The following is a 24,533-nucleotide window of genomic DNA, read 5'->3' on the forward strand; positions in this document are numbered from 1 at the left end:
TCAGTTTTCTTCTGTTTCCCTATCTAAAAAGATGGAGTTAGATTAGGTGTTCATTAATGACTCTTCCATGGTAACATATGGTAGTCTCGTAATTCTAAGACAGCCTGTATTTATAATTTTTCTTTAATTTAAAATCCTGTTTTAAGGGAAAGTAAAGTTAACCCAATTTGGAATTTAATTATTTTTTTCTGGGTATATATATAACTGGAATAAACCATTTACTCCATAACTTGACCATGGAGAGAGAGCTTGGCTGTTGTCAAAAAGTTCTCAGTATAGGATTATTAATTATATAAATATAGGTATAAGTATTTCCAGATTGCTTTGAGATACGATACTCTCTCCTTGGAGGTACGATTTTTGTAAAACAGGATCAGTTTTTCTCATGTTCTAGGCAGTTAAGCAGCTGGTAAACATTTTATAATATATATATTTAATGTTTTAGGGGTCATAAATTGCATATTACTTTCTTAACGTACTTTGTATTTATAGGTATCCACCAGAAGCACCAGAGCTTCAAATCAGGAAAATGGCTGACTTATGTTTCTTGGTGCAGCATTATGATCTGGCTTATAACTGCTATCATACTGCAAAGAAGGATTTTCTTAATGATCAAGCAATGCTTTACGCAGCTGGTGCCTTGGTTGGTATTCTGTATATTATAATTTACTTTGGCTACCATAAGATGTAGAAATTTCTGTTGTGAAATGGCAAAAAAAATTCCTAGGGGCAAATTTATGCTCAAAGAGCATATAATGTTGCATAGGTTTTGAATTAGTTTAGCTGAATTGATGGATTTTCCTTCAACTAAAGCATATAAACTTGGTAATATATGAGTGTTGATTTCTTTTTTTATTTTTATTTTTGTATTTTTCTGAAGTGAGAGGCAGATAGACAGACTCCTGCATGCACCCGACTGGGATCCACCTGGCATGCTCACCAGGGGGTGATGCTCTGCCCATCTGGGGCATTGTTCTGTTTCTGCCGGAGCCATTCTAGCGCCTGAGGTGGAGGCCATGGAGCCATCCTCAGCACCTGGGCCAACTTTGCTCCAGTGGAACCTTGGCTGCGGGAGGGGAAGAGAGAGGTAGAGAGAAAGGAGAGGGGGAAGGGTGGAGAAGCAGCTGGTGCTTCTCCTATGTGCTCTGGCTTGGAATCAAACCCTGGACTTCTAGATGCCGGGCCAACACTCTACTGCTGAGCCAACGGACCAGGGCTAGGGTTAATTTCTTAATTTTGATTGGTACCTTCTAATGTTTGTGTATTTTTTCAAAATTGAATTTGAATTTCAGTTACTATATACAAAGTGTATTGATTTTAGAGAGAGAGAGGAAGAAGGAAACATTAGTTTATTTTCCACTTATTTATACATTTATTGGTTGATTCTTTTATGTGCCTTGACTAGGATTGAACCCACAGTCTTGATATATTAAGATGACGCTCTGATCAACTGAGCTACCTGGCCAGGTGTGTGTGTGTGTGTGTGTGTGTGTGTGTGTGTGTGTGTGTGTGTGTGTGTAAGCATTGACTCTGTCAGTTTTTGAAATTGATTTGTAAATCTAGGTGTTTCAGAAAGAATTTTCTATACTTTTAGTATTTTTGAAGTTGTCGTAAATATATATATCATGTTTCCTGTGCTTAGAAAAACTAGCACTGTTACTGTCTATTTAATCTTCAAAACAGCTAAGCTTATAAACAGATGTATGAAGAACAAATATATAAAAATTCTAAATATACCATTGGGTAGTTATCTTGTAGACTCTTGTTTAATTGCTTCTGTTTTGCTTTTTTTTAAATACTATGCATATGTAAAATTAAAATGGGTAACTTAAAAATATGAAGCTAAAATAGCAAAATATATTACTTTTTTATTTCTACAATATTTTCATGAGAAAGTTAGTTAACTTTTTAACCATCTTGTTTAGGAATGGAAAATACGCTGTCTTCAAGTGTTTGAAAAATTACATAAGTGCTCTCGGTTATATATCTCTGATCTTTTATTATAGCCATCTAATGTAAGCTAATATGAAATCACGTACTTTAATGTTATTTCATTAATACCTTATAACATAGGTATAAATTTACAGTTATTAAATTTTCCATAATGTACCTGCAAACTGAATGTTTTTCTATAGGTAATACCTTCTAAAAATATGGCAGAAAATTTCTGTGGTTTTATGGCACTTAAGTTTTTCATTTTTATCTACAATATGAAAAATACTGTATTTAATTCATTTAGATGAAGATATTAGTAGTGGCTATACAAGAGAAAATTGTTTAGCACTGGAAAATAAAAGCATATTTGCTGTAACATTATGTGTAAAAATCCTGTAGTCTGTAAAAACTCTAAAAATAAGCCCTTGGGGAAAAATAAAGTTGAAACAGTCCTCTTAAAACGTATGCATTTTTGTAACCAGACACAAAAACATTAATAGTAAATGTGTATGTTTTAGTACAGTACAGTGTATAGTCAATATATTTGGTATTTTTTATGCAGTATGGAACCATATGAAAATTCATTATGTATATTAAAATATAAACTAGTTGGCCCAGGCTGGTTTGCTCAGATGGTTAAGAGCTTTGTCCAGAAACAGCAAGGTTGTGGATTCGATCCCCAGTCAGGGAACACATGGGAAGCAACCAAAAAATGCACAACTGAGTGGTAAAACACGTGACTGCTTCCCTTCCCTTCCCTCCTTCTCCCCCCCCCCCCCCTCAAAATCAATAAATAAAACCCTTGCTGGATAGCTTGGTTGGTTGGAGTGTTGTCCTGGCGCAGAGGTTGCCAGTTCAATTCCCTGGTCAGGGCACATAGAGCAGCTTGATGTTCTTGTCTCTCTTTCCCTGCCTTTCTCAAAAAAAATATAAACTAGTTAAGAAAATGTGTTTCAACAGCCCTGGCCGGATGGTCAGTGAATAGAGCCTCAGTCCCAGTGCGCTGAGGCCTTGGGTTCGATCTCTGGTTGGGGCACATATAAGAAGCAACCAATGAGTGCACAGCTAAGTGGAACAATTAAGTAGAACAACAAGTTGATGTGTCTCTCTCTCCCTCCCTCTGCCCCTCTCCTCCTCTCCCCTTCTCCTCCTCTCCTCTCTTTTACCCTCTCCCCCTTTCCTCTCCCCCTCTCTCCCTCTCCCCTTCACCTTTACTCTCTCCTCCTCTTCCTCTTCGCCTCCCCCTCTCCCTCCCCCCTCGTATCCCTCCTCCCTCAAATTAATAGGAAAAAAAAAACTCAGAGATGTAGATTATTTGGATATAATATAGTTTTATTACGTTCAATAAATATTGGAGCAGACATTGCTGGGTGATAAGAATACAGAAGTACAGTTCATATTGTCATGGAACTCATAGTCTTGTCATGTTAATGTCTTTACTCATATCCCAGTTAAATAATTTAGATAATTAAATTACTTTTGTTTGTGTGTGTTTTAAAAAATTTTGTTGAGAAATACATTTATTCATCCTAAAAGTGGATTGGCATTAACAGTTTTCCCCCTCAATTTGTGAAGATTTTATTTTTTTTCTAGTTAAATTTTTACTCAAACTTGATCTATATGAGAGCACAAGTATGGACAGAGTAAGACATTTTACTAAGAAAACCAAACTTGTATTTTAATCTTCCTAAGTCTTTTAGCACTATTTATATTATTTGAGTTATTAACTGAAGTTGGACATTGGCAAAAAAATGGGTTTTGAAAATGAAATAAAAAGACCTAGAAAATTGGTAGTAATATAGGTCTAAGGAATGATCTTTGTGCCTTTTGTTCAGATACAGGATATAAATTAGAGTGTGAAAATAGTTTAAAATATATATAGTGCAAGTTGTGAACTCTATTTTCACATTTTGATGTCAACAGTTGGAAAGAAATGTACTTTGTCTCTGTCTGAATGATCCTATCATTGGTCTATTCTCTACTTACTGAGGAATAGGGAAAAATAGGGAGGAGTTTGTAGCAGAAATCTTAAGCTAGACTGAGTTGGTAGTAGCATATGCCCTAACTCAGAGTATTCACCAGGTCTTCTTGAAAATCTCATTTAAATACTGAATGACGGACTTTGGAATTTGACTAGAGAATTCAAAAATTAAAAGCATATAAATATATTTTTCAAGTTTGCATTAGGCTATGAAATTTATATATGTACATGTATTAAACATCCAGGTAAATTTCATTTTGTTTTTATGCTTCCTGAATGCTAAAATGCTAAACTACAATACAAGAATATTTCTTTCGTTTTCAAATAGTATAAATGTTTTTTCCTCTAGGAAATGGCAGCAGTGTCAGCTTTCCTTCAGCCAGGAGCACCTAGGCCATACCCTGCACACTACATGGACACAGCAATCCAGACGTACAGGGATATCTGCAAGTAGGTGACTAGAATATTTATATTCTTTCCACTTAGAAGTAAATTTGGCATTAATATTATTATTGGATATAAATGGTTCTTTGTTTTTCATTTAAGTTCCCAAATCAAATTAATATAGCCAGAGACAGGATGGAGGTAACCTTCTTTTAAAACTAGTGTTTTGTGACATCCTTTTTTTCTATTTTGTTTAGATTTTGGCTAGGAATTTGTTGTATGTAATGTTGAGGCCACATGTTTTTATTGAGGGTGAGGGTGTTGTGGGAACATCTAACCTTAGCTACTGTTAAACCAGGGGTTAACCATTTTGAACTTTCAGTGTTAAATAGGTAAAACACAAACTGTTTAATAATAGTCTAGGGAAGAAAAGGAGTAGTTTTTGTACACATAGTGAGTTCTATTAGAACTCATTACCTATAGTGATACTATGAACTGAACTGGTCCAGAAGTAGTCAGGGAGTTTTATGGGATGTTTGGGGAATAGATCTTGAGAGAAAAGTGGTTGGGATTTGAAGGCATAAAGACAATCAGAAATTGTGATTGGAAGGAAGACTATTTTGGATGCAGTCTTACTAGAGAAAGGGAATAGAGGCCAGCCTAGGTTAGGGGGATTGAGAATGTGAAAAGTATAGGGTGGTAAATTTGGAAAGATGGTTTGAGAGAAATCAGTATGGGGAGCCTTAACACTTCTTATTTTAGAGCTGTAGCTAAAAGTTATGTAGTAAATGAGGAGTTACTGAATATTTACAAACAGCCTTGACATGATTCAAGTTGTTTTTCAGGAAGATGATTCTGACTTTTCTATGTAACATGCATGAGTTGGAAGATAAGTTGCAATTTTGTCTTTTATGTTGTTGAAGTGTAAGTAGTACTAGTCGTGGTATGTTTATGGCACAACATTAATAATAATAATTAACATTTATTAAGTGTTCAGCATTTGTCACTGTGCCAAAATAGTTTACTTGCTCGTTTAATCTTAAGCCTGTAAAATGGTGGGTACTATTATTATCTATATTTTGCAGATGAAGAGACGGAAACTTAGAGTTTAACTTGCCCAAGGACACTCAGCTAATAAATGGCAGTTAGTATCGATTCTGCCTCCTCTACGTTGTGTTGTGTATTTGAGAATAGATTTGGAGATTCTGGCAGGAGATACAGCCTGTGAAAGAGGAACCATTGAAGGAGTCTGAAAAAGAGATATTCAAAAGGTAGAACTAGGAGAGTGAGGTATCAAGGAAAGACAAAGTAGAAGAGTTTTAAAAAGTTTGAACATTCATTCTTTTTTGAAAAGAATTTTCTTGTCTTCATGAAGCATAGTGCTTTTGGAGAGATGCATATGGAAGGATGCAAAAGAAAAGGGAGAGTACCTAGTGACCCAGATAGCCCAAACAACCTATATGTTTTTTTCTAAATACACACTTACTGTCACGCATTTACCTAATAATCTTCATTCTAAGTTGACATAATCGATAAGATGTGTCATAAATTGAATAGATATTTAGGGATAATTAGAAACATTGCATTATATATATAAATTTTAAAAGCTCCATGTCTCGGAAATATTAAAATGTAAATAAATATTTTTAAGATACAGGAAATAACAATATTTTGCCATGCCCTCTTCTTCAAATGTCAGGTTCTACTTTTTATGAGATCCTGTTTATCCTTAAAAAATTTTCTTATAGCTTCCCTCAAATCATAGTAAAATTCATTCATAACTTTTTTATTACCTGTTTTATATCAATTTCTGCTTTTAGATAGTGGTTATGTCATAAAAGTACCTGAATCCTCAGTATACCCCCTGTCTGACACCAATTTTTTTTTAAATGTTGCTTGAATGAACAAATTAATGAAGTGCTGGACTGGGTAGCCTGTGACTTAATAACTGACCACATGGGCAAATAGGTGTGGAATCAACCATAAATAAGTGGAACGACAGTGTTAAGATTAAGAACTGAGCATATTTGAGCATATTATATGTGAGTAGGAGTTAATTTTTTATGTTCATTGAAATGTTCTTAGATATTCATAAATAATCTGAGATAAACCATGATTTATAGAAAATCTATGGCAGATCTAGAGTACTTTCTGTACATTTTTTTTTTGTATTTTTTTGAAGTTAGAAGCCAGGAGGCAGTCAGACAGACTCCCACATGCACCCGACCGGGATCCACCCGGCATGCCCACCAGGGGAAGATGCTCTGCCCATCTGGGGCGTTGCTCTGTTGCGACCAGAGCCATTCTAGCGCCTGAGGCAGAGGCCATGGAGCCATCCTCAGCACCCGGGCCAACTTTGCTCCAGTGGAGCTTCGGCTGCAGGAGGGGAAGAGAGAGACAGAGAAGAAGGAGAGGAGGAGTGGTGGAGAAGCAGATGGGCACTTCTCCTGTGTGCCCTGGCCGGGAATCGAACCTGGGACTCCTGCATGACAGGCTGACGCTCTACCACTGAGCCAGCTGGCCAGGGCCTCAAACTAGTATTTTTTAAAAAATGTATTTATTTATTTTTGATCATTTTTTAGAGAGAGGAAGGGAGAGTGGGGATGAGAGAGAGAAAGAGAAGCTTTCATTTGTTGTTCCACTTAGTTGTGCATTCTTTAGTTGCTTTCTGTATGTGCCTTCACTGGTATTTGAACCTGCAATCTTGGCGTTTTGGGACCGTGCTCTTACCAACTGAGCTAACTGGCCAGGGCCAAGTCTGTAATTTTTAAAGGTTGTAAATTTAAGGTCAAGTGATGTAAATTTAAGGTTTTGATGTAAGGATTAGAAAGTAAAAAGAGAAAAAAACTTGGCTGCTATTTCCCAACAAAATGGTTTTATCTTTTTTTTTTTTTTTTGTATTTTTCTGAAGCTAGAAACCAGGAGAGACTGTCAGACAGACTCCCGCATGCGCCCGACCGGGATCCACCTGGCACGCCCACCAGGGGGCGACGCTCTGCCCACCAGGGGGCGATGCTCTGCCCCTCCGGGGCTTCGCTCTGCCGCGACCAGAGCCACTCTAGCGCCTGGGGCAGAGGCCAAGGAGCCATCCCCAGCGCCTGGGCCATCTTTGCTCCAGTGGAGCCTCGGCTGCGGGAGGGGAAGAGAGAGACAGAGAGGAAGGAGAGGGGTAGGGGTGGAGAAGCAGATGGGCGCTTCTCCTGTGTTTCCTGGCCGGGAATTGAACCCGGGACTTCCACACGCCAGGCCGACGCTCTACCACTGAGGCAACCGGCCAGGGCCAAATGGTTTTATCTTATAATTTCACAGTAAGATTGTTTTCCTTTATTTTTATTATTATTATTACTTTTTAAAATTTCTTAAGTGAGAAATGGGAGGCAGAGAGACAGACTCCTGCATGTGCCCTGACAGGGATCCACCTGGCAAGTTCTCTCTGGGGCCATTGCTCCCTTGCTTGGTGACCGAGCTGTTTTAGCAAAGCCTGATGCCAGGTGATGCAGCAATCCTCAAGTGCCTGGTTCTAGCTTGCTCCAACCAAGCCATGGCTATGGGAGGGAAAGAGAGAGAGAGAGAAAAGGGAGAATGGGAGGGGCGGAGAAGCCGACGGTTGCCTATCCTTTGTGCCCCTATGAGGAATGGAACCCAGGACATCCACACGCTGAGCCAACTCTCTACCACTGAGCCAACCAGCCAGGGCCTATTTTTATTATTTTCAAGAATAAATAATACAATTTTAGATTAATGGTAGTAGTTAACACAGAAAAATCGAGATTGTGTTTATGAAGATTTTGCTCAGGAATCAATCAGGCAACACTGGCCCATGCTCTCTAATTGAAACCTCTCAGTGGTACTACCAGAGAGAAAATGCCTAAGTGTTTCTCCAAATTGCCAGTAAAAGGAAGCACACATAACCGAGAGTTTGCAATGAGGAGAGAGAAGTGTTAGTGAAAGAGCCTGGCCACTGGTGGCACAGTAGATGGAGCGTTAACCTGAAACACCGAGGTTAGTGGTTTGAAACCCTGGGCTTGTCCAGTCAAGACACATACGACAGTCAGCCAGTGAACAACTGAAAGTGGAGCAACTGTGAGTGGATACTTCTCATCGGCATCCCCCCGCCCCATGACCCTCCTCCTCTCTAAAATCAATAAATAAAATCTTTTTAAAAAAAGAAATATGAGCAAACTGTTTATATTAATTTCTGTTCAAAGTGAGTTTTATTTGTTAAATAGCTGCTGATTTAGAAAAACCAGTTTATTTCTAGCTTTTTGCATATAGAAATGTAACTGCATTGTATTACCATAAAATTATACAATAAAAAGTTTTGATGAGTTATGAGAATTTTTAGATTTTTTTTTTTTAAATCTTTTTGGTAATGGAAAACAAGGGCATGGTTTTCTTTATACTCGAAAACTAGAATTGGAAACTTTCTGTTGAACAAACACATGGTTAATGTGATGTATTAAGATATTATTGTAGTGCTAATTATATTTTTCTTTTTAAATTGTTTTAGGAATATGGTATTGGCTGAAAGATGTGTATTGCTTAGTGCTGAAATCTTGAAAAGCCAAAGCAAATATTCAGAGGCTGCAGCTCTTCTAATACGGTTGACCAGTGAGGTACTGAACCTGTGTAGTATTTGTAGTAATTAGTGTTATTTCATAATTTTTAGAAAGTGTTGCTTTTTCCTTGAGAGGGTGTGTAAAACAAAATTAGAGGGGAATCCAGCAGAATTTATAACATGGCTACTTTACTTATTTGCTGAATTTTCAATACAGTATTTTATAAATTCATTTACAGATTTAAGTCTACATTATTATTAACCACAAACATGTTCTATATCTTCTATGAACTAATTCTGACATATGCACAATATATTTTTTTACAATATTTAAAGTAACGTGCGTTATTTCTAATGTAAAATTGATAGTTAAAAAGAATAACAAATTTTTTTTATCTTATTTTGTAGTATGAACTTTTAAAAAATCACCTTAAGCATTTAAAAAAGTCTTTATTATGAATATTTTAAAAGGTAGAAAAAGCAATCATTTATAGTTGCTATAAATGGTTTATAACACATTATTAAGTTGCATTACCTACAGACTTGTAAAGAATGGTAGTAATTCCTTTAAAAGTATGGTGAAAGACATATCCTATTTATTTGTTTGTTTATTTATTTTAGGTGTGTGGAGGGAGATAGTGTGGCAGACTTCCACAGGTGCCCCTATTCATCCAGCAACCGCATCTTAGGCTGATGCTTGAGTACCAAACTGTTTTTAGTGCCTGAGGCTGTCCTTTTTTCACAGAGCTATCCTCAGTGCCTGGGGCCATGCTAGAATCAACTGAGCCACTGGCTGCTGGCTGAAGAGATAGAGAAGGGGAAGAGGGAGGGGAGAGAAGCAGATGGTCTATTTATTCTCCTCTATGCCCTGACAGGGAATCAAACCAGGATGTCCATATACCAGGCCAGTGCTCTATCCACTGAGCCACCAGCCAGGACCTTAACTTTTTAATTGGCATTCTTTTTATGTCTCCAAATACTAGACATCTCTCTTTTTTCTTTTTTAAAAAATGTTTAAGACTATTCATTTTAGAGAGGGTAGAGAGAGAAAGAGCGAGAAAGGGAGGAAGAGCAGGAAGCATCAGCTCCCATGTGTGCCTTGACCAGGCAAGCCCAGGGCCCTTTTTTTATTAATCCCTCCTGCTACTGTTCTGGTTCATGTCCTTAATGTCCTTCTCCTGGCCCTTTTCCTCTTTCTTCATCTATTTACTAGTCCTGATATCAGTTATGTTCTCCATATAGTCATCTGCAGGATACCAGGTTGTCCTGTGTCTGCATGCCCTCTCATATATTGTCATACATGACTTATTATATCAGGTTGGAAATTACATTTAAGTTGTTAGTTTTCAAGAGTAGAGTACTGTGTTGCCTTCTATATTTTTGTACCTAGTGCCTAACAGTGGGCCTGGCACATGGTATATGATTTACATATGTTTGCTGAACAGAACCATTAATTATTCTAAAAAGGTTTGTAAGATATAATTAATTAGGTAAAGTGGTTATATATATTAAAAATATTAAATAATTGATATTGCATGAACACTGACCAATACAAACAGTTGCCAGACATAAACTACTTGGAAGAGCTGAATATAGGCTCTCGGGTATGTTGATGTTCTGTATTATAATAAGTAATCTTACCTTGGGTTTGAATATATTGCTCTACTTTCCAACCTAGGGATTATCAGTGAATGTAAAAGGAACCTTATGGGTTATGAGTTTGAATAAAATTTCTTCAAATTCTTCTATCTGCATTGTAACCTTGTTATTTTCTGTCATTGTTCTTGTCTTTCCAACTCTGTTTTCATCTTCCTTTTCAAACCTGGATGATTTATTTTGTCATGAAGTTCTAGCAGATTTGTAATTTACTGCTTTGGGGTGATGTTTAAAGTTTATTTCCCCAGAAATTGTGGTTCTCCGTGGCTTTTCCTTCTATACCTTTCAGATTTCTTTGAGATAACTTGAGAGTAAAGACTTCTAGACATAATGTTTATAAATTTGTAGTTTTAACTAATAATTTTTGTTTATTGTGTGTATTTTATTAACTAGAAAGGCTGTATAATATGAAAAATTGTCTTAAAGATAGGGAACTGAGTTAACATACTCTTGACATTCATGAGTTATGTTTCCTAGATTTTTGCTAATACCGTTATAGCAAAAGACAGCTATAAGGCCTAGGTGAAAAGAGTTGTGCTTTGCCTTTCTATTTAGACTGAAAATTTATGGGAAGTGGCTTATACTTGGGTTATTCCCTGGGATTCTCAACATGGTATAGCAATCCAACTTAATGACAAAGCATGCTGTATTCACCACCTCATAAGATAATATGTCTGAATTTGGTATTTAAGATGTGATGTTTTCTTCTGCTTTGTGTCTTTGTTTTTATGTTGAACATTTATTTCTCATCACATAGCCAATTTTGTCTATTAGTGCATTTAAGTACATTAAATTAGTTTCCCAGGGATAGTAATAGCAGCAGTTTTACAGATTTCTCCAGATTGTGAGGAACTCTTCCTGTGTTGAGTTGATCATTGATAGCACCTTTCCTGTTAACCTCATAATTGTGCAAAGAAAAAGTCTTATGGTCGTCCTTGAGATTTAATTCAGTTAAGTTTGTGCAACTGGTGCCTTTATCAACTGTGGTGTTTTTTGTTTGTTTGTTTGTTTTTTTTCCAACTGTGTTTTTATGGAAGCATTTCTTGAAGCCTCTAGCTTAGCTGATATTTTCTCGTATATTTATCATAATTTAAGTTAACATTGCCTTTTCAGCTTTTGTTAAAATTTCTCTTGGTTATAGGCAAAGTTCATAGGCTGGAGTTTTTGTTAAAGTGGTAGCACAGGTTTTTGCTTAGCTCCTTATAAAACAGTGATTTTCAACTGCTGTTTTGTCAGAAATTTTGTGCTGGTCTGCGGGAGAACTCACCATCCTGATGTTATATGAAGATTAGACCATGGACGGGTGGTTGGAAACCACTGTTATAGAGTGTATGTAATAGACTAATCATGTCGTAGATAGGTGCTACCAGAAAATAAATTTTATTCTTCTACTTATTCATAGCCTCTGCTTTCTGGTTAAAACTGTCACTGTGAAATTCTTCTATTTTTCTTCTATCAACACTGATGGCAGTTGTCATTCTTTTCAGGTCCTTTTTGTTTGTGTTTTTTTTTTTTTTTACAGAGGCAGAGATAGACAGGGACAGACAGACAGGAATGGAGAGAGATGAGAAGCATCAATCATCAGTTTCTCATTGCGCGTTGCGACTTCTTAGTTGTTCATTGATTGCTTTCTCACATGTGCCTTGACCGCGGGCCTTCAGCAGACTGAGTAACCCCCTGCTGGAGCCAGGGACCTTGGGTCCAAGCTGGTGAGGCTCTTTGCTCAAGCCAGATGAGCCCGTGCTCAAGCTGGCGACCTCGGGGTCTCGAACCTGGGTCCTTCCGCATCCCAGTCCGACACTTTATCCACTGCGCCACCACCTGGTCAGGCTTGTTTGTGTTTTAAGGCAATGTATTTTCTACTTTAGGTGTCTAACAGAGAACTAAGCTGCAGTACAATATGAATGTAGGTAGGGTATTCAGATCTGCAAATTGATTCTTTCTCAGAAAACGGCTTTATAGGATATGTCAAATTTTGCTTTAGCTAAATTAATACCTGCCGTGGATTTCCAGTTCTCCTCTGAATTGGTCAGTCCTTGAGTGTTAACTTTGAGAATGCTGAGGTTTACTGTGCTGATTCTCAACTGGATTGTACATTAGGATCATTTACACACCATCAAAGATATCTATGACATAGTCCTCATGTTAATTGGAATGTCCTAGATTGCAGCCTACCCAAGTTTTGCAATTTAATGCATCTTCATTGGCAATTGAAAAAAACATGTATTTATGCTGTGTGTATGTTTGTGTGTGCTCATGCTAGGACTACACTTAGGAAGACTGAAAGAAAAAAACTGAAACTATTGAGAAGACTAAATAAAATTCCAAAATAGAAGAAGTAATTAGAGGGAATTACGCATTCCAAATATTATATTAAAATTTATTAGAAGGCCATAGAAATTAAAACAGTTTACAGTGATAAGAGACAGAGTAATGTAATATTATGAAAATTTAAATACAAATTATTAAGTGTATGATTAGGTGTCATTTAATTTAGTAAGCAGTTTTAGATAATTCACAGAATGGTATTGTGACAGCTAACTAGCTGTTTGGGGATGGATTCCTATTTTATTCATTACATGATATAATTATAGCTTGGTTAGTTATAATGTGAAAAAATCTAGAAGATAATATAGGCGAGCATTTTTAAAATTGAGAAATAATAATATCCTTTCCTAGTTTGATGCAGTATCCTGAGGTCATAAAGGGAAACATAGTATGCTTGACTACTAAAGAATAAATTATTTCATGTCAAAACTGGGAAATACTATTTGGAAATGTATGACAAAGGCCTTATATTGATTGTGTACAAAGGGCTCCTACAAACCATATAATCACAAAAACCCATTCACAAAAGGGTATAAACAGGCAATTCACAAAAAAAGTACAAAGACCTTTAAACATAGGAAAAGATTAATAGCCTTATTATTAAATAAATGTATGTTGAAACAAAGGGTCATTTTTCTTAAAGAGGTAAACATTAAAAAAATGATTTTGGGCTTAGTAGGGTAAGGCATGTATACTCTGTTGGTGAGAATATATATTGCTACTAGTTTTTTGTAGCAGTTTGGCTATATCACTTAGAATATGGAGTATTATGCATAGCTTTCATTAACTCAGCAGTTCTGCTTCCAGAAATTTGTCTATTAAAAATACTTGTATAATTTCTCAAATGTGTTTAGAAAAATGTTTATTGAAGCACAACGTTAAATCCACCAATTGGAGACTATTAATGAATTATAGTATATTTATATATTATAATAGAATACAATGAGCTTTAAAAGAAATGAGAGATATAGATGTTTTGGAAAGAAGTCTATGATACTAAGTTTGAAAATCAAAATAAAGAATGCTCTGAATTTATGCATTAAAAAGTATGTGTATTATTAAGAACTAACATATAAACACATATGCTATATATACATGTACTATATACCACACTAAGCTGACATGTCAGATGTGGCATGGGATGGGAAAGAAAGATGGTCACCTTTTTCCTTTAAGTAGTCTTTAAGAAAAAAAGAGGGTCTGTATTAATTTTTTAAAAGAAAATCCTTTCCTAAAAAAATAAATGAATAAAGATGTAAGCTCGATGGCTCCCCAAGTAATTCTAATACATTGTTATAGAACATCTTATTAATTGTATATTCCCAATTTTGTTATTTACTAGCTTTTAGATCTTAGTTACCATAAAAATTATCTGATTATTTTTAGAGTTTGTGATGAGGGGATTGAGAATAGATAATATCTACCATTTACTGAATGCTTTATAGAGTTATTTCCTCAGATCTGTTCCAGTTCTAATATAATTTTATGATTGCTACAGAGATAGTTACAGTAACGATCTGTGAACACTTTTTGATGTAACTATAATCTGTTGAAATTATTTCATTTAAAGTCAATGTTTTCTGTTTTCAACTTTCCCTGGGGAAAATAATGGCAGCAGAACACTTGGAAGGGCATGGTAAGTTCAGTTTAAGAATAGCTGAAAAACCTAGAGAAAGTTTTGTGCAAATGTTGTTGATACTTGATCAGCAACCTTCAGTACTTTCTCAGTTATGTTTAAAGTAATGGTGGCTCTTTCAGTTGAAAGGTTGTCCTTATGGGTGAGGATGCATTTGTAGTTTTTGTAGACACTTGTAAGATTCAGTTGAGCTAGAAATAATTTGAATTGTACCATTTATTAATATATTAATAGCAAGTGATAATCTTTGAAGGGGAAGCCTTCTGAACTTTTTAATGAAAAAGCTATTTTGGCCCGCTTACATTACAGCAAAATTGAGAAATTGTTTTAAATACAGTAAAGCTTTATAGAGAATAAAGTAATAGATTAAGTTATTTTATAATTTACACACATTCTGTTTTATCTTTTCTTTTTTCTCTTGGATGGATGGAAATACACTATTGGATGTCACAGATTAATTTCCAGAAGAACTTAGATTGGTGTGAATCTATTTTTTTTTTCTTTTGGTACTGTTTTCTGTTTTATCTTGAATTAGTGTATCTGTATTAAATTCTTAGTTTATATACTTTTTTGCCATTTGCAAAGGGGTTGCATTTCTTCAGAGCCTTTTCACATGGTACATATCATATCCAGACATTTGGATTTATGAAAACCAAAGTATTTTATGGTAGAGAATTCTTTGAAGTATTTTTTTCAATGGGAAGAATCAAGATTGGATTACTTCTTGATCTCTGCTTTCAGATACTCTGTTAACACTGAATATGTTATATATTATTTTAAGAAAGTGAATATTTTTTACCAGTTATCTTTTTACTTTTAACTTTGTGAAGTTAACCTTTTCTTTTAAACATTCAATAGGACTCTGATCTTCGAAGTGCACTTCTTTTGGAACAGGCGGCACATTGCTTTATAAACATGAAGAGTCCCATGGTTAGAAAGTACGCGTTTCACATGATATTGGCAGGCCATCGGTTTAGTAAAGCAGGACAGGTGAGTGCATTTTTTTGAAAAGAAAATAATTTGTTATCATTTGTTATTTACTTTTTAAAAGTATGCCGCTTGTCAGTTTTTTTATGACTAATATTAACCCTAAATATGGATACAAATTTTGTTTCAAGGGAATGTTTTATATTTTTATATTGGTAAGGGCATGAGATTGGGATTTAGAGAAATCTGGGTTTAAATCTTGATATTCTGCTTACAACTTAACTTTGGTTAAGTTACTTCTCTAAGTCTCCTTTTTAATTTTTTAAATAATATTTGGAATTTTGCTCCCTCCCCCCCCCCTTTTTTTTTGTGAGAGGGAGAGAGATTAGAAGCATCAACTTGTAGTTGCATCACTTTAGTTGTTCATTGATTGCTTCTCATTTGTGCCTTGATCAGGGGGCTCAAGCCAAGCCACCCCACAGTAAAGCTGGCAAGCCTGTGCGGTAGCTGGCGACCTTGGGGTTTCAAACCTCAGCATCCCAGTTGATGCTCTATCCACTGTGCCACCACTGGTCAGGCATCCAGTTTTTTTTTACGGCTAAACCAAATCATGTATGTGGAAATCCAGCTATAATGAATGCATTCTATTTAGTAGAGGTTGAACTCTTCCCTACTTCAGCTTGGTCTTGTCTCTTGGAGTGCTTCATGATGGTATTTACTAAAGGAATAGAAATCTTCTGTCTTTGTCCCTGGAAGCAGTTGGGTTAGAGAGATATTTATTAATTTGGAGAGCTTTCTCCATTCTTAAGTATCCCTTTAGGCATTATTTGGAGGAAGTTTTGCTGGAGGTAGAGTGGTAGCCGCAGGAGATGGTGGTTTACTGCAAATACAGAGAGAAGTGTGGATTCAGGAATCTCTGTATTTCAGATACTATACTAGGAGCTGAGCATACACACATAAAACTAGCATTGTCTTCTCTTAGGGAGCTTTTTCACTAGGAAGGGGGTATGAGTATTTTTTAAATGTACTATGAATTTTTAAGGACCTAACACTTTTCAGAGTCTATACTAACTAAAATATGCCATTGCTTTTGTATTTTAAAGATACAAAGAAATAAAAGTATTAAAAAATTACTTGCAATTTTATGTAAAAGTGCCATGATTTTTAGAAAACAACATTTGAAGATTGGGTTTTGCTCTCTATTTTTGGAAACTGCCAAGTTAGAAAATATGTAAACTTGCTATATTGTATATTAATTACAGAACTATAAAAATATTTGTAAAATTAAATGTATTTTTATAATTTGATAAAGTCCATGAATTAGAATTTTTCATGCTCTAACATGGAGAAACAAAATTAAAAACAATAATTTTTAACCTTTTTCCATAGTAAGTGCAAATGCAGCTAAAACATGTTATTCCATTGTTTGTCTCTGCATACAGTGTTCTGTTCAAAAATTTACAAGCTGTATTAAGCAGGTTGTTTCTTTTGCTTAGAGGGAAATTATATACCCCATTAGGAATGGTCTGTTGTGTCATATTTAAATAGTTGTCTTTCTTCCACATCTGTTGTGAATGGTTTCATTTGTGAGAATGATTATGTAATTGGAATTGAAAATAGCTGCTACTTTCTGAAATTATAGGGCATATAGCAAATGCATAGCAAGTTAAAAATGCTACATTTGTGATACCTTGAGATCCATTTGCTATTAGGCCTAATAATCATCTCTAATTGTAGTTATCTCATGGAGTTAAAGGATTTTAATGTAGGTGATTTTGCTCTTTTGTGATCACTCTATCCTCAATCCCAGGAAGTCTCCTTTTCAGATAGTATATAAAAACCTGAAAGTATGACTAGAAATGCAGATGTTTGAAAAGCAGATGTATTACTGAAGTTGGTCAAGAACAGTGTCTTCCTGGGAAGATAAAGCATGTAGAACACACACAGTTCTGAGACTGTTTCTGAGAAGTACCATCTTTTCATGACATTAAAAACAGATGCTTGCCTGACCAGGCGGTGGCGCAGTGGATAGAGCGTCAGACTGGGATGCGGAAGGACCCAGGTTCGAGACCCTGAGATTGCCAGCTTCAGCACGGGGTCATCTGGCTTGAGCAAAAAAAAAAAAAAAAAAAAAAAAAAAAAGCTCACCAGCTTGGACCCAAGGTCACTGGCTCAAGCAAGGGGTTACTTGGTCTGCTGAAGGCCCACGGTCAAGGCACATATGAGAAAGCAATCAATGAACAACTAAGGAGTCCCAATGAAAAACTGATGATTGATGCTTCTCATCTCTCTCTGTTCCTGTCTGTCTGTCCCTATCTATCCCTCTCTCTGTCCCTGTAAAAAAAAAAAAACAATAACCCCCCCCCCCAAAAAATGCAGAATGGAGATTAGGGTTGTTTTTTTCAAGAAACATTATTTTTTTTGGCCCTGGTATGCCAAGGTTATGGGTTCTGTCCCTGGTTTGGGCACCTATAAGAATCAACCAATGAACATATAAATAAGTGGAACAACAAATTGATGTTTCTCTGTTTCTCTCTTCCTTCAAATCAGTAAATAAAAAAATTTGTTTTAAATTAATTTGAAACAGGTCTAGATTTAAAGAAAAGTTACATAGTTCAGAAACTTGTTTGCATGAGCCATTTGAAGGTTGTCTACCTAGTGCCCCATTACCCTCAAGTACTTTAGGGCACACTTCCTATCTCCTAGAAACAAGAACTTTTCTTCTATGTAACTATAATACAGCAATCAAAATCGAGAGCTTAGTCCTAGGTAGTCCTAAGACTACTACTATCAGACCTTTTTCAGGTTTTGACAGTGGTCCCATAAATGCCCTTTATATTATAGCAGAAGGATCCTGTTCAGAGGGATCCTTTGAGTTTTACAACCTTGGCACTTTTAAGATTACAGGCCAATTATTTTGTGGAGAATTATTTTGTAGTGTTCTTCAATTTAGGTTTTTCTGATATTTCCTCTTGATGGGATTCAAATTGAGTGTCTGTATAGTAATATCACAAAAGAGACTATATTCTTCTTGCATACTATCAAATGGTAGGTGATTTTGATTTGCTTTTATTACCTCTCTATCAAGAAAACATTTCTTAAAAAAAACAAACAATTCTAGCTATTCATGGTACAAAGTTTCTAATCTACTCTGGGGAGAGGAGTGGATATAAGAGTATAACCTGAAGCATAAGTTTAGTAGAGGGAGGTGTCTTCCTTGGCACCACATTTCTTTTTTATGATGGGAGTTACTAGTTCAGCGGGTGGCAGTGATACGTGGTTAATGCCAAATACCTGCTCATGGGTTTGGCAGCATACAGCCAACAGTGGGCAAAAGAAAAGAATACCAAACAAAACTGTAGTTTAAAAATGTATACACAACATAAAAGTGAAACTAAGAGACATTGATAAGAGTGTGGTGGTTACGAGGAGGAGGGGGAAATGGGAGAGGGAAAGGGGGAGGGGGAGGGGCACAAAGAAAACAAGATAGAAGGTGACAGAGGACAATCTGACTTTGGGTGATGGGTATGCAACATAATTGAACGACAAGATAACCTGGACTTGTTATCTTTGAATATATGTATCCTGATTTATTGATGTCACCCCATTAAAAAAATAAAATTATTATTAAAAAAAAAAAAGAAAGTAAACTGTATTTAAAATACTAAAATACATAAATTACAAAACAAAGTCAAACCTTCCTTCATTAATAAAATTATCTTTTAATTACAAAAAAAAATGTATACACAAACACACACACAATCATATACTCACACATGCAGTTTTAGCACACGTTGGGCATTTCCATTCAGTCTAGTGCAGTGATATAAAAAGGGATGACCATAACAAAATTGAGTCTTAAGGTAGCTCTCATTTGCAAGCTAACAACCGAGCTTCTAACTAATCCATAACCAGATGTTACTGCTTTCGAAACTCTCAGATGATTTTTCATGCAGGCGTTATTCCTGACTTTTAGACTTCTTGCCCTTGGACAAAGAAGCTGCTTCCTTCAGAACCTTTTGATTTTTAGCGATAATTGTTAAGTGGTTTCCCAAATTGTTAGTTTCATTTTCCTCATTAACCCAGTCTTGGAAGAACCAGTTACTAGTTACTGAATTTTGTGCGTTTTCAGTCTTAGAGAAATTTGGATTATAATACTTTGTTTTGTTTTTTTCTTACAGAAAAAACATGCTTTACGCTGCTATTGTCAAGCCATGCAAGTTTACAAAGGAAAAGGCTGGTCTCTTGCAGAGGATCACATTAACTTCACAATTGGGCGCCAGTCCTATACTCTTAGGCAGCTGGACAATGCTGTGTCTGCTTTTAGGCACATTTTAATCAATGAAAGTAAACAATCTGCAGCTCAACAAGGGGCCTTCCTCAGAGAATATCTTTATGTTTACAAGGTGAATACATAGTTTCAGGAATAGATATTGAAATTATATTTATTGTTTTTAGCAAAAAACCTTTTTAATACTATCTAGCAGAAGTCTAGTAAAATGGTTTTATTAGAATATATATAAATTTCTGTTATAATAAAGTGTGGCATGCTAGGTTTTTTGGTCATAGATCTGAGTTGCATTGCCCTTCTATAGTTCTGTAAGAGAATTTTAATATTCCAGCAAATATTTGATTTGTGGCAGTTCTTGAAATCTTAAAGAAATTACATTCTTTCTAGGCTTTTAATTATGTGTTGGGGGCTGAATCATAATTAACTTTATAATATATGGGTCCTCTTACCATCCTTTGGAAAAGCATGCTCCTCTCTTTTCCCTATGAAAGATGAAGAGGTGTGGTTCTGTGGGAAGCAAATTATTATGGTGTCACCCAGAAAAAGTTAAGTAAGGAAAAGATTTCCTTGAGACAGGAGGATAGAAAATGTAAAGCATTATTTTATGAGAGAAATTGGACATAATTTTTTCATGAAACCCTGTGAATAGTGAATAGACAGGTGGGCAAAAGTAGGTTTACAGTTGTGATACATGAATATTCCAGTATTACATATTTTTCCATATGAACAACTGTCAACCTACTCTTGCCCATCCTTGTATTGTATTTCTGTCCTGTAGAAAATAACTACCCTTTATGCTATTATTATTATGATGATGATGATGATATAAGAGCAGGGGAGATAGTGAAACAGACTACAACGTGCACCCAAACTGTGATCCACTCGGGAACCCCCATCTGGGGCCGATGCTCAGACCAACTGAGCTATCCTCAGCGCCCAGGGCTGACGCTGGAAACAAGCCAATGGCTGTTAGAGAGGAAGAGAAAAAGAAGGGGAAGAGGGTAGGGAAGAGAAGCAGATGGTTGCTTCTCATGTGTTCCCTGACTGGGGATCAAACCCAGGATGTGCATAAGCCAGGCTGACACTTTATATCCACTGAGCCAACCGGCCTGGGCCTGCTCTAATTATTTGAAATCATGTGGATTAGAACTTTGGCAGATAGGATGCTGTATTGAATCACAGGAAGTGAAATGCATACCAAAGTAATGTTTGTAAGTTTTACGTCCAAGGAAAGCTAACTAGCTGAAAAACCTTAGGAACCCTTTCTTAGGCAGGAATAAATGATCTCTACAGTTCTTTCCAGTTGTAAAATTTTATAACTGCTGTATTAGGTAAAATTAGCAATTCTTTATCTTAATATTTTTGCTTAATATGTTCTTAATACCTTGTGTATTTAAAAAACAAGGAAGCAATATAACGAAAATTGAGTTTTCTCAAAAATTCTTTTTATTTTCTTTTGTATTTCTCCCAGAATGTAAGTCAGCTGTCACCAGATGGTCCCCTACCACAACTTCCTTTGCCATATATTAACAGTTCAGCAACACGGGTTTTCTTTGGCCATGACAGGCGACCAGCTGATGGTTAGTAAAGATTTTTCTGGCCTTCTCACGTGGTGACTTATTTTTTTGTTGTTTTTCTCTCTCCATTTAAAAAATGTGCAGTTATTAAAGAATATTTGAAAATAAATAATTCTATACCATATCACCTATCTTCCTGGTACTTGAAGATAACCACTATTGCATTGTTTTTCCTCTCAGCCCTAAACTAAAAAATAACAGTAAAATGGCTATAATTATACTGGCTTTTCTCATATAATACAAAGAATGCTCACGTTATTATATAATCTTGATAAACATTTTTAATGGCTATAAGATACTACATTCAATGTGTACAGAATACTTTATTTTCACATTTGCTTATTATATATAGTTGAACTGTTTCCATCTTTTTTTAATATAAAATCATTTTGTAAGAAACATCTTTGTGGATAAACCTTGTTTTCTTAACATTTTATTGTGGAAGTTTTCAAATGTCCATAGAGAATAGTTGCCAATAATAGGGTTTTTTCTTAGGATTGAGCATTATAATGGAAGTACTGGGCCAAAAGTATAAATATATTAATATGGCTCCTGATAGATATTAAAGTAATTCTAAGCAATCTTGTATTTGAACTTAATGTATTTCTTGAGCAAATTTAGTATTTTATTTAAAAAGTATTAGGATGTTTATAGCAGCATTATTATTATTTTTTTTTGTATTTTTCTGAAGCTGGAAACGAGGAGAGACAGTCAGACAGACTCCTGCATGCTCCCGACCGGGATCCACCCGGCACGCCCACTAGGGGGTGATGTTCTGTCCACCAGGGAGCGATGCTCTGCCCCTCCGGGGCGTCGCTCTGTTGCAACCAGAGCCACTCTAGCACCTGGGGCAGAGGCCAAGGAGCCATCCCCAGCGCCCGGGCCATCTTTGCTCCAGTGGAGCCTCGGCTGCGGGAGGGGAAGAGAGAGACAGAGAGGAAGGAGAGGGAGAGGGGTGGAGAAGCAGATGGGCGCTTCTCCTGTGTGCCCTGGCCGGGAATCGAACCCGGGACCCCTTGCACGCCAGGCCAACGCTCTACCACTGAGCCAACCGGCCAGGGCCTATAGCAGCATTATTTTTTTATTTTTTATTTATTTATTTATTTATTTTTTTTTTGTATTTTTCTGAAGCTGGAAACGGGGAGAGACAGACAGACTCCCGCATGCGCCCAACCGGGATCCACGCGGCACGCCCACCAGGGGCGATGCTCTGCCGCGACCAGAGCCACTCTAACAGCATTATTTTTTATAGCAACAATGAAACAGCAGGATATGACTTGACAAGTTTTGGTATATTCACTTAATAGATTCATACTGTAGGACATGAGTGTCCTAATTCTACATGTTTCACCATGAACAATAATTTTATTTATATATTCCAAACATACAAACAGTTCTATGTATTGTTTATATATACACGCATATGTGATAAAGTTAAACAAGTTAGATGAGAATGCTGTACTTAGCTGTGAGGAGCTCTGGGAAGAAGTGGTGCCAGTGGAAGAGGAGGGCTGGGCAGGGATCTACAAGGGAGGACCTCACTCATCTGTAACATTTATTCCATAAAAAATAGTTGGGATTATATCACAGAATTTTTGTTAAACTTTGATATACAATTCTCTATTATCTTATTCTCCATGCTTTTTGTATGTTTGAAGTACTTCATATAAAATTGCTTGTGGAAGATTAGAGAAGATACATTCTTTCGGAGTCAGAAGGAAAAGAGCATTAATATTATAAGCAGAGTTCCAGTTAGGCTAGGGTTAATAAGAGGATGTTTTCTCTCAGATAATTGGAAATAGGCAAGAGTGAGTTTGTATATATATTTCTTTGGATAACTTAGATTTTTATTTAAAATGTTTCATTTGAGGCCAGGTATTAATAAACATGTATTTGATTTTGACACTTTTTCTTTAGGTGAAAAGCAAGCAGCTACTCATGTGAGTCTTGATCAGGAATATGACTATGAATCCTCTCAGCAGTGGCGAGAACTTGAGGAACAAGTTGTGGCCTTGGTTAACAAAGGAGTAATTCCATCCAACTTCCATCCCACGCAATATTGTTTGAACAGTTATTCAGATAACTCAAAATTTCCGCTTGCAGTTGTAGAAGGTGACATATTTGAATTTTTACACATGTTTTTTTGTGTGCTTTACTTACAACAGATTCAAGATAACTTTCTGTATGCCCCAAATCACTGGAAGTTGGGGATGCAGAAATAAACAAGGAACTTAAAAAATTTAGTGAGCTGCATTTATAAAAACAAGTGGTGGGATTTTAATACAGGTAGATGCAAAATGCTGTGAAATGCAGAGTGAGAATACCATTCTTTAGTATAGAAAAATGGGGGACATCTTTCTGAGGTGGTAGTTTTAAAACTGACCCTGAATAAATAGACATTTACAAATTAGGATTTTGTCTAGGCAGACATTTAGACCTATGAAAGCAAGGTATGTTCAGAGAATTGAAGCATAAGTTGAAGTGTGGGATTTATTAAAAATATTAATTTAGGCATTTCTTTCATAGAACCAATAACAGTGGAAGTGGCTTTTAGAAATCCTTTGAAGGTTCCACTTTTGTTGACTGATTTGTCATTGCTGTGGAAGTTTCAACCTAAAGATTTCAGTGGAAAGAATAATGAAGAAGTTAAAGAACTAGTAAGTTATTAAGAGGTATTTGTTTTTTTTTAAATTTTTTTAAAAATTAATTTTACTAGGGTGACATCAATAAATCGGTACATATGTTCAAAGAAAACATGTCCAGGTTATCTTGTCAATCAATTATGTTGCATACCCATCACCCAAAGTCAGATTGTCCTCCGTCACCTTCTATCTAGTTTTCTTTGTGCCCCTCCCCCCCCCCCCCTAACCACCACACTCTTATCAATGTCTCTTAGTCTCACTTTTATGTCTCACCTACGTATGGAATAATACAGTTCTTGGTTTTTTATTATTTACTTATTTCACTCCGTATAATGTTATCAAGATCCCACCATTTTGTTGTAAATGATCCGATGTCATCATTTCTTATGGCTGAGTAGTATTCCATAGTGTATATGTGCCACATCTTCTTTATCCAGTCTTCTATTGAAGGGCTTTTTGGTTGTTTCCATGTCTTGGCCACTGTGAACAATGCTGCAATGAACATGGAGCTACATGTGTCTTTACGTATCAATGTTTCTGAGTTTTGGGGGTATATACCCAGTAGAGGGATTGCTGGGTCATAAGGTAGTTCTATTTTCAGTTTTTTGAGGAACCACC

The 24,533-nt window shown here is 36.0% G+C and overlaps 1 protein-coding gene and 1 non-coding gene across 6 annotated transcripts in view; one reads left to right on the forward strand and one right to left on the reverse strand.

The window, feature by feature from the left end:
- The window catches only part of TRAPPC8 (trafficking protein particle complex subunit 8), an 83,018-nt gene that overhangs the window by 22,627 nt on the left and 35,858 nt on the right, over positions 1 to 24,533 (forward strand). For 2 of the 5 annotated variants that reach the window (XM_066352627.1, XM_066352628.1), the window contains exons 9-17: positions 493 to 643; positions 4,266 to 4,366; positions 8,811 to 8,916; positions 14,458 to 14,478; positions 15,337 to 15,468; positions 19,587 to 19,811; positions 21,168 to 21,276; positions 23,191 to 23,385; positions 23,800 to 23,930. In XM_066352627.1, coding sequence (XP_066208724.1) covers positions 493 to 643; positions 4,266 to 4,366; positions 8,811 to 8,916; positions 14,458 to 14,478; positions 15,337 to 15,468; positions 19,587 to 19,811; positions 21,168 to 21,276; positions 23,191 to 23,385; positions 23,800 to 23,930 — 1,171 coding nt within the window. The remainder of the gene's footprint in view (positions 1 to 492; positions 644 to 4,265; positions 4,367 to 8,810; positions 8,917 to 14,457; positions 14,479 to 15,336; positions 15,469 to 19,586; positions 19,812 to 21,167; positions 21,277 to 23,190; positions 23,386 to 23,799; positions 23,931 to 24,533) is intronic. The other 3 variants (XM_066352631.1, XM_066352632.1, XM_066352630.1) reach the window with 2 other exon arrangements.
- On the reverse strand, positions 6,753 to 6,828 carry TRNAD-GUC (transfer RNA aspartic acid (anticodon GUC)). Its single transcript has one exon. It is a non-coding gene; the product is annotated as a tRNA-Asp (tRNA).

This window comes from Saccopteryx leptura, chromosome 11, assembly GCF_036850995.1.
Source record: "Saccopteryx leptura isolate mSacLep1 chromosome 11, mSacLep1_pri_phased_curated, whole genome shotgun sequence".
NCBI lineage: Eukaryota > Metazoa > Chordata > Mammalia > Chiroptera > Emballonuridae > Saccopteryx > Saccopteryx leptura.